Source organism: Eptatretus burgeri, chromosome 7, assembly GCF_056783735.1.
Source record: "Eptatretus burgeri isolate ZD-2024b chromosome 7, Ebu_testis_v1, whole genome shotgun sequence".
Classification (NCBI taxonomy): domain Eukaryota; kingdom Metazoa; phylum Chordata; class Myxini; order Myxiniformes; family Myxinidae; genus Eptatretus; species Eptatretus burgeri.
Window position 1 is genome coordinate 28,637,153 of NC_140967.1, and position 16,491 is coordinate 28,653,643.

The 16,491-nt window shown below is 41.3% G+C and overlaps 1 protein-coding gene across 6 annotated transcripts in view; it reads left to right on the plus strand.

Annotated features, from left to right (window-relative positions):
* Positions 1 to 1,509: 1,509 nt before the first annotated feature.
* Positions 1,510 to 16,491, plus strand: part of RUSF1 (RUS family member 1) — an 80,877-nt gene continuing 65,895 nt past the window's right edge. The window contains exons 1-3 of one of the 6 annotated variants that reach the window (XM_085887848.1): positions 9,914 to 10,041; positions 11,853 to 11,987; positions 12,238 to 12,339. In XM_085887848.1, coding sequence (XP_085743974.1) covers positions 11,859 to 11,987; positions 12,238 to 12,339 — 231 coding nt within the window. In that variant the 5' untranslated portion in view covers positions 9,914 to 10,041; positions 11,853 to 11,858. Of the gene's footprint in view, positions 2,023 to 9,913; positions 10,042 to 10,081; positions 10,358 to 11,645; positions 11,688 to 11,852; positions 11,988 to 12,237; positions 12,340 to 16,491 lie in introns of those variants that run through there. The other 5 variants (XM_085887849.1, XM_085887847.1, XM_085887846.1 and 2 more) reach the window with 5 other exon arrangements.

Consider the following 16,491-nt stretch of genomic DNA (forward strand, 5'->3'; position numbering starts at 1 on the left):
TCAGCAGATTACAACACAGAAGCTCGGCCAGTTGAGCTTTGCTACAATAGCATTCGGTTCATGGCTCATAAATGTTTGAGTTGAGCAATGTTTTAACTCGGTGCTTTTCCCTCGACTGTTGTAGTTTCTGGCTGTGTTTGTAGTAAAAAGAGAAGCAATCTTCAATGTTAATTTTGATCAGTTGGCATCTTAAATAGTTTGTGTTTAAATATGAAGTGAAAATTTGAAATCTTGGCAATAACTAAACCTAAAACCTGGGCCATACTCTGTTGCAGATCGTCTGTGCTGCTGAAGCAGTTTCTTGGCAAGGGTTATACTGGGTGGTTTGCCATTACCTTCCCAGCATTGTTGTCCATGCTCTATCCTTTGTTTTTCTATTTAAAAAAAATATATATTAATGCTGAGTGTCCACCAATGAAGCAACACATAATTTTTATTTTTTTAAAATAAAGTCTTTGGTATGAGTCAGCAGGGGTTTGAACCACCATCTGTGGCCAGGGTTTGAACCACCGACCTCCCACACTCAGAGCAGGTACACTAACTAACCATTACACCACCAAGTGTGGTTAATAGCGAAACACGAAAGACAATAATACAATATAAGCTTTCATGTATATTTATTACCCAGGCAAAGTGTACATGGCTATGTTTCACCTTGTGCTCCTTACGACATGGGGAGGTATGGATAGATATTGATAGACGCGGATAAATTGTACGGATTTAAGGATAATATGATGGTGATCTAATTACTGAAAATGAATGCGATGCAGATTGCTAAGTGAGTACTGTATATGATTTGGACAATTGTGCTTTTGGAGATCAAGAGTTTTTTATCAAGAGTCCATTTACCCACACCTCAATGGTAGATGTGGTTTGTTTTTTCTAACCTTGACACTTTCTCCCATGTCTGCTGATTTCCTTCATTTATTTTTTTTGTATCCATAGTCGAGGCTCGTGGAAGAGCTAGTACTAGTACACTGACTGGATCAGGATGCAACAGGATAAAATGAACAGCAGAGAGGAGGGGGACACCAACAGCAGAACCAAAGGCCAAGATAGAGGAAAATCACCATGTTCCCCGTCCCATCCCCATCCCTCTCCCTTCCACAGTTCACCTAATGTGTCTGTTCCCCACTGTTTTGTCCCTTCCACTCCCGCCCCTCTTGTCTCATGCCTCCTTGCTGTGAGTTGTGTGTTAGCTCTCATACGAGCCTCGACCAAGGTATACAAAAAAAACTTGGATAAACAATGGTTGTGGGGAGGAATGAGAGGCAGGAGAGGATGCATGGGGTGGACAAGATAGATATAGAAGGGAACTCATGGGAGGGAGGATTGGGATGGTGATTGGGGAAAGAGGGGGTGGGGTTAATGGGGTAGAAAAGATCATGGTTTTAGATTGGGGATGATCTGAAATTGTAAACGAGCTGTCTTGAAGACCTGGAGGGAACATCTTGTTTGGATCGATAACTGAAGGTTGTTACTCTTGTTATATTCTGATGTACACGGTGTTCTATTGTGAATACATTTAAGAACGTTTTGTTCATTTATTTCATTTTTTTTAACTGTTGCTTGGTTTTTATTGTGATTTACATGCTCAAAAGCATGAGCTGATTTTCGAGAACAACTGTGATTTTTTTATTGGTAACCACGTTCTCATCTTCCAGGTGTGTGAGCACAGTTCGGTGTGTGATGCTCTTTCGTGTTATCGTGCTTTTAATGATTGTCGTATGTTATTCTCAGATTAGTCAAGCGAGCCATTTATTTATAACGTACAGCATATGCAAATATGGTGTGATTTACTCCATGCTCCCAGAATGCGTCTGTTTTGCTCCAATCTTCTGCCAACATTATTTTTCCCTTCTTTTCCTCATTACTCCCACAATCTTACCCTCTCTCTTATTACCTCTGCCACTGAAGGTGAAGGAGGTTATGTTTTCACCCCTCTCTGTCTTTATTTGTTTGTGTGCAGGATATCTCAAAAAGTTGTGGACGGATCCGGATGAAATTTTGTGGACAGATTGGGTGTGTAACAAGGACAAACTGATTAGGTTTTGGTGAATATCTGGATCAGGATCCGACTACTATAAGTTTTAAAAGTGATTCTTCACCATTGAGAGATGGGGCCAAAAATTATACACATATTTAATATTGTTGCGGGCCGGGGTCCGGTGGCGAGAACGACCACTAAGTAGGGGAAGTTACGTCATCTCCCACCAGACTCCTGGAATTGTAGGCCGTCACTCGCGGATAATTCCGTGATGCGGCGGGTCGCTGAACCGACAGTGGATGACAATACCTCAACCGCGTAGCGTAGGGTCTTTCTGCCAGGTGTAATCAGTTTACCTAAATAACCACGCGGTTTCGACTACCAGGGAAGCACGCCCTCGGTACGCCTTTCCCGAACCGGATCACTCTACCAACTATGGTAGAGTACCAACGACCAACTCTGGATCGGATGCAGCCGAGCGGAACTGCCAAGAACGTACCGGTGAGAATGAACAGATTATCAGGGATAAAGACCCGGCTAAGCTTAGATCCAAACCATGCTGGACCAATGAAGGAAAGGACAAAAACGAACTGGGAACATTTCTACAATAATTTATTTACACTAAGCGAGGAACTTCATGTGGTACAGGAACAGGTTTATTGGTGTGTTATGCAGGGGACAGAAGAGAGAGATGTGGTGCGACAATTTTACAGCAACTTACAAAAGAGGACACGGAGCAGACTTGTCGTGAGAATAATACAGGCAAGATTTACAATGATCAAATAACTTGTACAGTTTTTACTTCATGGACAGGCACCACACACTCGGACAAAATTAACCCTAGTTGAATGGCAAAGGACTTTTACAGCCAGGGAGGGAGCTGAGGTCGCAGTTCTTTAGGTACCTGAACGTTCCAAGAGAAGGGGGTGCTCCGTGGTGCGGCACCCAACAGAGGTCGTGCAGTTCGGCCCACAGCCACACGTGTGGAGACCATGTCTGCGAAAGAGCCCGGGTGGAGAGCGCGGAGTCCAAGGTAGAACGGGGCAGCAGACATGACCCAACAAGAGACCTGGTCAAGGTCGGGTGTACTCGGACCAGCACAACAGACGGGCCGCTGAGGCGAGATGTGGGCAGGCACTCCGTGATCACGACCTTCCTTCAACCAACAACCAGGGGACCAACTCAACGGCTGAACTCAAAACTCCACCACAGAACTCCACAACTCCAAAGAACTCAACTAGCGACCTTCCTTCTTTCTTTGCAACCAGCCAACGAACCCACCGAACTCTCTCACTCTACCCTGAGATGGTGTCTTAATTTAGAGATCTCCCTGGGCGGGGAGGGGCCTTGGCAAAGCTGATGTCACCGTCCGCCCTTTCTGGGCGGGATTTCGGCCAGGCTGGGAAAGCCCGTCCACTCCACGCGTGTTTGAGGAAGGTGGACGGCGGTACAGCCAAGATTGAATTGGAACGTTTGGGGAAGCCGAAAAGGAACTGCGGACGTGAAGATTCTGCCTCGGAAAAACGAGGCTCTGGAGACACAGGTGGATAGTGGATAGTGATGGAGGGGATATAAAGATTTATTAATCTATCTAAAAAAAACATCACAATGCACCCCAGTGTCTTCCCACTAAACACAGGGTAGGGATCTATCTACACATATACTTAATGGAATAACTAACTTCGGGACAACTGTACGTTTGTATGCATTTTTCTGTTTTCAACTGTTGTATGCATTCAACTGTTCTCTGAGAACCGTAACAATATATATATATATATATATATATATATATATATATATATATATATATATATATATATATATATATATATATATATATATATATATATATATATATATATATATATATATATATATATATATTTATATATATATATATATATATATATATATATATATATATATATATATATATATATATATATATATATATATATATATATATATATATATATATATATATATATATATATATATATATATATATATATATATATATATATATATATATATATATATATATATATATATATATATATATATATATATATATATATATATATATATATATATATATATATATATATACATATATATATATATATATATATACATATATATATATATATATATATATATATATACATATATATATACATATATATATATATATATATATATATATATATATATATATATATATATATATATATATATATATATATATATATATATATATATATATATATATATATATATATATATATATATATATATATATATATATATATATATATATATATATATATATATATATATATATATATATATATATATATATATATATATATATATATATATATATATATATATATATATATATATATATATATATATATATATATATATATATATATATATATATATATATATATATATATATATATATATATATATATATATATATATATATATATATATATATATATATATATACATATATATATATATATATATATATATATATATATATATATACATATATATATATATATATATATATATATATATATATATATATATACATATATATATATATATATATATATATATATACATATATATATATATATATATATATATATATATATATATATATATATATATATATATATATATATATATATATATATATATATATATATATATATATATATATATATATATATATATATACATATATATATATATATATATATATATATATATATATATATATATATATATATATATATACATATATATATATATACATATATATATATATATATATATATATATATATATATATATATATATATATATATATATATATATATATATATATATATATATATATATATATATATATATATATATATATATATATATATATATATATATATATATATATATATATATATGTATATATATATATATATATATATATATATATATATATATATATATATATATATATATATATATATATATATATATATATATATATATATATATATATATATATATATATATACATACATATACATATATATACATATACATATACATATACATATACATATACATATACATATACATATACATATACATATACATATACATATACATATACATATACATATACATATACATATACATATACATATACAGTTACGGCCAAGGTTACCGAGTATATGATGAGGCGGTTTCATCCCCATTTGTCCTCGGAAGAGCCGGACCTGGGGCCATCGCTCACAATTAACTTTATGGTATGGTGGGTTGCTTTAGAACCATGAACACCACTCTGTTAACCACGAATTCTAGTGTCCACCATCTAATTATGCCGTTTAACAAGAGGTAATGTGGTTTCCCGAACAGGGAGCGCGCCCTTGGCAAGGCACCAATCTTAACTTGATTAGATCTTAATTAGGGCGGCCTAGCGTTTAACCGCTGGTGCGTGCCGACTTTTCCAGGTCAATTCGTGTGGTAATTACCTCCCAGTCTATCTCGGTTTGGACAATGCTGGATCATTGGAAGGAAAGGACAAGCACAGACAGGTTGGAAAGTCAACAAAGAAATTTATAAATAAGGAAAATAATTAAAAATCAATCAAAATAATTGTAAGCAAATAAATAATCAATCAGGCACTGAGAGAAAAAGGGACAAAGGCCAGATGCTTATCTCTCTGCCTTAACAATTAAACAGACAAGAGTACCCAGCAGATCATTCAGAGGGGAAGAGAAATAGTCTCGCTCACCAAACAAAAGTTGTACGTCAAACAAAAATGGCCTGAAATGAGTGAGCATGCCTTGTCCGTTGACAGCGCCCAGCCTTGCTGTGCACCCACTCGCAACCAGGCTTGAACGCCAATCGACGGCATGCCAAGAGCAGGCCCCGAGCAGAACAAGCACCAACGGCCTGAGCGTCACCCACCGCCAGGAGCCACAACAGATGGACAGCTGTTCGGAGCTGTGAAGTGCTGAGGCTGTCACCAACTCAATGACGCCCAACTGACTCTCAAAGCTGTCAGAACCGCAACCAGCTATCGCCAACTGACTGGTGGTCAACTGACCCGCCAAGAACGGACCTCTCGTCCTCTTTTTTTTTATAAGCGGCCCGTCTGGGCAGGCACAGACTCCAGCCAAATTCACCCCGCCCCATTTGCGAATCGTTGCCGTGACAACCTGCCTGTCCTGCGATCACTCCTGGCCTAAAATGCCATGCCTGTGGTGCTGTACGAACGGCAAAAAGCAGCCATTTGTCAGAATTACCGAGCGAAAACGTGAAGCGCTCATAAAACGTCAACGACAATTATCACCTCAATGTTCAAACCCGATATGAAAAAGAGCCAGTTAGCATCCATAGAGCTGCTGAACGGGGTATCAAACGTCGATGGAAAAAGGCGGTTAGGGTTAGGAAAAAGTCTGTGCAAACCTGGTTAAGAACTATAGGAAACATCTGATCTCTGTAATTGCAAACAAAGGTTTCTGTACCAAATATTAAGTTCTGTTTTTCTGATGTATCGTATACTTATTTCATGCAATAAAATGCAAATTAATTATTTTAAAATGATACAATGTGATTTTCAGGATTTTTGTTTTAGATTCCATCTTTCACAGTTGAAGTATACCTATGATAAAAATTACAAACCTCTACGTGCTTTGTAAGTGGGAAAACCTACAAAATCGGCAGTGTATCAAATACTTGTTCTCCCCACTGTATATAGCCGGTCAGCCACGGCCGGACATTACTTGCATACGGCCGGCAGAGCAGACAACTGGGCAGTTGAACTGGTGCTGATCGACACTTGAGGCACACCCAGTCAGTGCGAGGATTGACTTTGCCGCATCTCTAGTCATGTGGCGTCTTCGTCTGGGAAGAGCAACCCTCGCCATCGTCAGGGTGGCCTTGGGCCAGCTCCGCAGGGTTGAGTCGATGTAACGAGGTGTCAGGCGGTATTGTGTGTCGCAGAGAGTTGATTCAATTATATTTATATATTTTACACCCATGTAGTTTGGCTCTAGTGTTGAGGACCTTCCAGACCTCACGAGGTGGGGACCCAGCCTCCTTACCCGTCACTGCATCAGCCCCCAGACTACTACAATAGGGAAAGCGGGGCAACCTAATTTTGGCTTTTCGTGGGAGTTGCAGGTAAGTTGCTAGCCAAAGGTTGTGTACTGCAGTTCCGTTGCATTGTGAATCAGAAGTGAATATAACTTTATTTGCAAGATCAAGCCAGATATATATACATAATTATCTGTCATCAAGAATTATCCGTCATCACAAGGTGGGAGGCGAGGAATTCTCTGAGCTGACCAGACGCAATAGTATCTATTTTCCTATCTTGGCATCACTTGGATGACAAAGGTCAATTTGCATCAGGGTTTATCCAAGCTCGAGTGTAGCTGTTGAAGCATTCATGGTGGTATCCAGCCTCAATTTCCACACAGTCTCGACCCTGAGTGTGGAGCAAGATATTCTTCCCAACAGTATCATTCTTCAACTTTGCCACTTCGATCAGTTTTCCTGAAAGAAAAATTGTTGATTTGTCACCGATGGGCAAAACACACTTTTGCTTTTGATTTTAATGCATTTTTGGGAATCAGAGAGGTGATGACAGAGCAGATAGTAAAGAGACATGAGAAGTAAAAACAAGACATGGGATGGAGTAAAGGGCCTGGGGAGACTGAAGATTTAATCAACACGAGGCCGACAATGTTTACATACCTGCTGATTCTGTTTCAGCCTGGCATAGTCTATCCAACACTCTCTTTCTTTGAACCCTGCAGTATTTATCTGCTCTGTTGCAAATGAGGCAGACATCAGGAAGGACGTGTCGCCGTGAACTCTCAACATGTCCAGCAATGTTCGATGCAGAGCGCAGTTTTTTTTGGCGATGATTCAGACATGCAATCATCAACAATCGCAGAGTCATCATGCATGGTTTGTCAACAACGTTTCTCAGCCCCACGTATTCTTTTTGCATCGATGAAGCGACGGTACCAAGTGCCGTGATAGCCCAGATGACTCGGGATTTCTTCACACTCAATATACACTCCTGCACTCTCGGCTACACGTCGTTCGTGACTGTCTCAGACGAGCCATTTGTTGACACTTTCTCTCCATTTATCTCATCTTGCAGACGTAAAACGTTTGACTTCTTCGTTCGCTACATTGTCCTGGTGAATAATACACTGGGGAGCGTCCTCACTGGCCATATTCATCAAAAATTACCGATAAATCGCCGATCAGCTGCTGGTGATTTCTTCCCTGCAGGAAGCTGCCATCTTGGACAACTTAGCTGGTCACATGACAGTCTGACGTAATTTGCATACGATGTCAGCCGATCTATTGGCTGTCGAGGCGTCACGTGGCCCACACGTGATCTGAGTTCGAATGCGAGCACGCGGGGAATGCATCGATTTTCAAGATGAAAATACACAATAACTGCAGCTATTTGAGTGGAGGACTTTTGCATACGTATGTATCTGGATATATACTATCATATTATCAAGGTTTTGTCTACTACCCCCCGATGAGTGGAACGAAACTGCATGATACAGCTTACGGCTGATGGCCTATTAACCGCTGGATAGAAAGAGTTGAAAACTGATGGTTGCACTCGGGAAGGTTTTAGGTGGTAAAACAAACAAACCATAATTCTGAGGGTCCAGGGTGGGGTTAACACTCCAATTATGTCTATGTAAGTGGTCAGCAAAAATTTCAACTTTTTCACAGTTCTACAAAGAGTAGCACTTTTCAAGAACTCCTGTACCTTCGAACTCCCACAAATTATTACTTTTGAACTTTTTTTTTCTTCAAAAAGCTAACAAACGAGAAATCAATCAGATGTTTCATTTAAAAAATAGGAATAAAATAATAAAAATAAATAAATTTTAAAACCTAATCAGACTTTTTAGTGAAAACATGATTTTATACTTATCCATGACTTTTCCATTTAATAGCGAACGTAGTGAGCTTCATACTTAACGCGTGCACATGAGAGAATAGGAAACAAAAACAACACGATACCCTGGCAATTTGGAATCCGTGTCGTTGGCTATGACCCTTTTGCTTCCGGTTTTTTTTTTTTTTGCTTCTGGTTTTTTTCCTTCTGGTTTTTTTTTTTACTCAATGCGTGCACATGAGAGAATAGGAAACAAAAACAACAACAACACAATACCCTGGCAATTTCAAATCGGTGTCGTTTGCTAATATGGAATAGGCAAAGCCGAGAAGGGAACATAGAACTCTTCTTACATTCGCTTCTTAAATATAATGGCGAACGCAGTGAGCTTCATACTTAACGCGTGCACATGAGACAATATGAAACAACAACACAATACCCTGGCAATTTGGAATCTGTGTCGTTAGCTGTGACCCTTTTGCTTCCGGGTTTTTTTTGCTTCCGGTGTTTGTCATGGGGAATGATGCATGCTGGGAGATAAAGGCATCGTCGGAGACATGAAAGACCCAAATAATATCAGACATGGTGTATATTTCCTCCACTGATTTTAATAAAGATATCTCCTGCATCATCAAAAAATAATTTTTAATCGTGATTAAATGATCATCCGAATGATCCGAATCCAGGCCGAAGAAACCGGAAATTGCGTATACAGTTGTCAACAAGTTATAGGTAAAGTAAGAAGAAGTCCACGTTCGCTTCTCGGCTTTGCCTATTCCATATTACTTTTTTTTTATATACTTTTGAGTTTTTCCCTCCTGTATCCAATCCATATGATTTCCCAAAAATTGTACGTTCTTCTTCGGGTTAAAAGCGGTGCAAACGGCGCAAAACGTTAGGTGGTGAATTTTTTTTTTTTAACCGCACTCGTCTTGAAAGCATCCTTTGTGTGTATTTATTTATTTGTTTTAATAAATAATGTTAAACAGGGAAATGTATTTAATTGTGGTAATTAACGGGGAAAAACTAAAACCGACGAGTCGGGGAATAAAAAGTGCGTCTCAAATTCGGAATTCGTTTCCTGGTACGTGGCGACGGGATTTTGAAACCGGCCGAGATTCTTTTCTTTTCTTTTCTTCGTTTGATCGTCTCCTCATTTCGAGCTCATCGTAAACACGTGTTCTTCATCCTTCCCTCGTTTCTTGGGGAAGGATGCAGAAGACATCGATGATCGATTGTTGAATGTGCAGATCGTTTTATTCCATTAAGTTGTCCCATCTCCAGTTGTTATTGTGGGAACGACACCAATTCATTATTCCCACCATTTAGGATCGGCCGGGAAAAGTTTTTGGCTGAAGTCTTTCACGAACCGGCTGACCAGTCCTGCCGTTTGAATAAAGGTGATATTAGGCAGGTGATTTGTTCAGGGTGCAGGTTCCCTTTGTGATGCAGGTGCCCAACCTACCTGTGAATCACGAATCCAACGGTTTTCTAGTCAATTGTGGAATTGAATCCAGCCAGGTTAGATGGATCAAAAGTAATCTTGCTCTACCTCCACAACCTCCTTTCAGAAACCATGTCCATGCATTTGGCTTCCATCACCTTCTCCATTAAATTAGGACCTTTGTGCTGTGAAGTGGCAACAGCGCTACACATCAAACCTGTCGAAATTCCCAAACCACCTGAATGCGAATTGGATTTTGTAACTTTAAGTCCTAAATGAATGTCAATAAGTAATGGTGAGATCTAATTAATTTAAAGTCTGCTAGATTTGATCTGCAAGGAAACGGTGGTGGACATAGGTCAACGCGAGGTGGCATCTGACGCGGTCAACCATTCAAAACAAAGAACCAACAATGCCAGGAAACGAATGGCCCAAGTGATCGTCCTGCCAGAAGGCTCCGCAGACTGTCACCACAATAAAAGATACTTCAAACCGTAGTCAAACCACCACCATCGTATCTTGTCCTTTTATACATACGTCCTTCGTTGATTACATATCCACACCTGTTTCTGCCTGAAGTATGGTACGGTCTGAAAGCCTGCACCCATTGATTTACGGTCATCAACGGTGTCCTGGTCTTCATCAAATACCCAGGCGAGCCTCTGCTCACATATGCTACTCGACAGTAAAGGAGATGTGAATCGATGTTGGGTAAATACCACTTTTCCAAAGTCTGCTGAACTTTTCGAATGCAAAAACACACCGGTGACATCCAAATAGGTCTTTTTGTCAACATCGGACCCGATGTCGACCGGTTCTACCGGGCTTTCATCAAGAGATAGCAACGTTGTGCAGTGGTTATTCTCTCCCCTCCACCGTGATGACCTTCAGAGAATGCTCCTTGTCTGAACATGACAATTGCTCGTCACGAGTTCGGATTCACGGACCTCTTTCTGCGGGATGATTTTGAGCACCTTAAAGAATCTGCTTGCAGGATTTCCTTTGTTTCTTGATTTCCTGTTTTGAGGAACTCTTTTGGATGATGACTGTCAGTTTGCCTGCTGGTAACACCTTTATTTTGTTCGTCATGTGCTGTGATTCTATCTCTGCTGCCACACACCATGCCACTAATTTATTGAGAGCTGTTGTCAGATTTAGTATCAAAGGTGTGTCACCTCTTTTCTCTGAATTCATTTTGACGTCATTCTTGCGTCGAAACAATGTTCTCTCTTACAAAACAAAAGTTTACCATGAGATGAATGAGTTTCTTGGCAGTTTTCGATCATGTATGACAAATCGTAGGAGTTTTTCTCCAAGGTTATGTTAGAAATCTAATGGCAATATTGTTCATGAGCACAAGTGAAGGAATTTGTGCACTCTTCTATTTCCTCAATGTTTACATCTGCTTTTTCTTTTTGTCCTTTTGTCTTCTCTCATGCTCATTCTTCAAGGTGACAATGGTTGAAACAATAGCCACGGAAAGTTATGGAGGCTACAGAAAGCGATGTTACCAAAGGGATCCCGATGGAACCATCCAATTAGATGCAAGCTCATCAAGTCGACTCCATCTTTGGGACCATCTACGGGTAAGCGGTGATGTATATTGCTGTGGAAATGACTTTAGGAGGTTAACATTGTCCAATATAGTTTATACACCTCTCTTCATTCGTTAAAGAAAAAGGAAGACGACGACGTAATACCAACTTCAAATATAAATATCCTATTATGTCTGAAGTGACGATGTGAGGAGCGCAACTCGCCCTCCCTTATTGCATTAATTACGATGAGAAAAATTGCTTTGATTTTTGCCCTTTCATTATTTATTATACTTTTCAGAAACACATCCCCGATGTAAACCAGGGCTGTGTTCAGTTACCAAGTGTCTTGAAGAGTCGTAGCCAAGTGGCTAAAAGCACTCCATTCAAAACTGTTGATAAGGTACGGCTGGCTTGGCAAGCAGGAGCGAGCTACTTGGTAACTGAACACACCTCTGGAGTGTGTTCCATTACCAAATAGAACAGCGCTCAGTGGAGTGCATATCTCCGCCAAGTTGAACAATTTACACTTTGTTTGATTTTGTATCCCACTGAAAAGCTGCATCTGGATCCGGACCTGAACCAAAATATTATTGGCTTGTTCTTGTCAACTAACCAACTCAAACCACCAAGTTTTGTAATAACTCGTCCACAACTTTTTGAGATGTCGTGCTATATATTGTTGCGGTTCTGGAAACCACATCCCTCCAACACCAGTAGCAGCCAACATACAGTGGTTCCCAGTCAGTTATTTCATGAACCTCCGTTCAGATAGTCCCTTCCTTCTTGTCTAGTGGGTCGAACAGGACAGTGCATTGTGTAAATCTCATAGCTAGGTCTGATTAAACCTCTAAACTTCATTCCGACTCTGCCTTTTTCTCGATTCCTGAGGTAAGTCCAAGCAAGAGGTCCTCGCGTGAGCCGGTAGGTACTACACTCGGGACCCATCTGTAAAAACCACAGCCGTGCCCTTCGCGTAAGAGTGCGTCCTCACAGAAGACCAAGGGCAGCAGTAGAAGCCAACAATAAACACCAGCGCCGCACGGAGCACGTAGCAGCGATGACCCCCCCCACCTACTGTTCAGGCGATCAGAGGCATAGGACTGGGACCACATAGGACCAACACACCAAATGCTAACAACATACAGTGTACATTGTACGGGGCATGCTCGATGGTGGGCGGACCCGTGCGCTGACCACCTGTACAATGGCGGATCCACGCGCACTGTACAGGGCATGCTCGACGGGTGGACCTGCGCGCTGACCACGTGTACATTAGGGGATTCGCGTGCAGCCCATGATACTTTATCATCGTACAGAACGGGGCACCAATAACACACATCTTTGTTCGGGTCTGCACATGGGGTTACAATAACATCTTACCGTCGGTCTTCGCTCATCACGATGGCCACAAATGTCTCCCGCGGACGCACATATCCTCATGCAGCTGCTACCAGGCAGAGGCATGCTGTGCGGCCGGATCGCTCGGGCTGCATGGCGCACCACGGAGCAGGCACATTGACCAGCGCCAACCACGGGTCGCCGGGGCACGGCACGGGGTTCAGTGCAAGGCGATTCATATCACAGGGTTCGGTGCAGGGCGATTTGTGTCACGGTGCTCGAAGTGAGACGATTCCGCAGCTTGGAACCATCTGGCCGGAAGTAAAGTGGAGCCGCTTCCGGTCATGGCGGCCAGCCGGTGTGCTGGGCTGGACCCAATCAGAGTGCCCGATTTGGATGACGACACATCACTTCGGGTCATCACACCCACCCACACCACGGGATCTACAAAAGGACGGGTCGTGGAGCCGCTAGCTGTCATTCCTGCTCGTCGTTTCTGCCTGTTGTTCCTGCTCATCGTTCCTGTGTGTCATTCCTGGTCGTCATTTCTGCTCGTCGTTCCTGCCCATCGTTCCTGTGTGTCGTTCCTGCTCTTCATTCCTGCTCGTCGTTCCTGTCAGCTCGTTCTGTCTGGCTTGGGATCGACAACCTACCCATTCGCTTGCTGGCTCCGCCCTTCTTCACCACCTCACCACCCTTCTCCGCCCACTTGCTTTGGACTCCGCCTCTCTCCACCCATTGGCTTCTGGCTCCACCAATTCTCTCCCTTCATGCCTGATGGTCGTGTCTCATTCTCTGGACCGACGCTAGCTGCACGAAGTGCCACGAAGCAAGAGACGACGTGCTAGCCATCAGGGAGGTATCGCCCAGCAGAGCATCCTCCCAAACCCAAAATGTACTGGTGGTGCGGTCGGGCATTCGTGCAAGGTATTGAGAGACCGTTAGCCTCATCTCCTCTCCTTTTCCTCTTCAGTAACTCCTCTTCATCAGGGTGTGTGTGTGTGTGTGTCCTGGCATCTGTCCTCACTTAAGGTAAGATTGTACAATAATTATTTCGGGATAACTCTGCTCTGTGTCTACTTTTGTAAGTTGCTTGTTTATTATCGCACCTCTCTCATTTCTTCCTATTCCTGCTATAGACAACAATAAAAGCTATATTCACTGCTCCACATATCTTTCCTCAACTGCCTATGAATAAATCCTTTGTGGAAATGTTCCCAGCTGGTTTTGGTTTGTTCTTTCATTGATCCAGCATGGTCCGTATCCTAACTTAGCCAGGACTTTATTCCCAATGATCCGTTCCTTTTAGCTGGTACGTCCTTGGCAGTGTCGCTCGGTTGATCTGATCCGTTTCGGACAAGGCGTACCGAGGGCATGTCCCCCGGTAATTAGGTCAAGTGATTAATTAGGTAACCCGATTAACCCATAGACGGGCGGACCCTAGGTCACGCGGTTGAGTTATTGGTGTTCACGGTCGGTTGGCGACCCGCCGCGTCACGGAATTATCTGTGTGTGACGGCCTGCAATTCCAGGGAGTCTGGTGGGAACCCGAGATAGCTTCCCCCCCTGGTGTTCTTCTCATCCGACCCCCGGCCCGTAACAATATCATGCTTGGCCCTTTCTCTCAATGGTGAAAAATCACTTTTAAAATTACAAAATTCTCGTATCCGGATCCAGATGAGGATCCAAACCAAAATCTAATCAATTCATCCTTGTCACACACACACCGAACCTGTCCACCAAGTTTCATCCGAATACATCCACAACCTTTTGAGATGTCCTGCTCCCAGACAGATAAACAGACAGGGGTGAAAACACAACCTCCGTCCACCTTTGACGCTGGAGGTAACAATCATGTGGAGTGCTCGCCAAGTAGTTTAAGCACTCAAGCAAGCACCCTAGCTTGCTTGGCAAGTGATAGCAAGCTAATTTGTAATGGAACATACCCCGCGGTCTGACTTTTTACCTTCGCATTCTGCGAAAGGTTATGTTTTGGTCGGCGTGTATTTATTTATTTATTTGTAATCTTGTGATTCGTATAACTCAAAAAGTATTAAACATAATTGCATGAAATTTGGTGGGATGATTGGTTATTAGCCAGGAAGCATTCGATTAGATTTTGGGATCGTTCGGGTCAAAGGTCAAGGTCAAGGTCACGAAAAGGTCAAAATCGTCTTTTTACGATAACACGGTCAATTTTTATTCAATTTGCATGCAACTAACGCCAAAATGTTCAGCATTCAACGCCTCATCTTGTGATATGCAATATGACACAATGATGCCCATACTCTTGTTCCCGGTTAGGGGTCAAAGGTCAGGGGGGTCACGACCTTGAAAAATATGCGGTTTTTGTCATAACGCGGTCAATTCTTGTCCGCTTTACATGAACCCAGCACCAAAATGTTCAGAATTTAATGCCCAATCTTGTGACACAATGACGTCATAACACATGTCACCGGTTGGGGTAAAATGTAGGGGGGGGGTCACGCCATTGAAAAATATGCGGTTTTCGGCATAACTCAGTCAATTCTTATTCGATTTGCATGAAACCAGCATCAAACGAGATTACCTTCTCTTGTTGAAACGTTGTATTCACCGAGCTTGCGAGTGAAGACTCGCCAAAACGACGTGAGTTGATTGTTGTTTAGTCCGTAGCCCCCAAAAGTCGGGGGGGGGTCATGACATTATAGATATGTGGTTTGTGTCATAAGACCATTCATATGAAACCAGTTCCCCACACTCATACCAAGAACAAAATAAGTAGTGGCGGCGAAGGTATGCGCTCTATGAGTGCCCGTTCTAGTTGTTTTATTTTCATCTAATTTATTTTTAACGTTAATGCTGTTGCGGTTCTCGGAACCGCGTGCATACAACAGATAGTTGTCCCGAGTCAGTTATGCCATTAATATACGTGCAGATCGACCCCTTCCTTTTGTGTAGTGGGAGAACAAGGGCGTGCGTTGCGATGTGATATTAGTTAGGTTTATTAAATCATTTTCCCCTCCATTCCATTTCCCACTCTTCCTCTTTTCACTCCTGAGGTAAATCTGCCTCGCTTGCCCCTCGTCTCGCTTACCACAGCATAACAGCCCACGGTACCCTCCCCAACGATCACTTCTGAGGCAAAATCGCAACGTGCACTCTGGAGTAGACTGGGCTTTGAGCTTCCACACCCGAGGCCAGACATGTGCGGCGAGTCACGTACGCTTTTGCA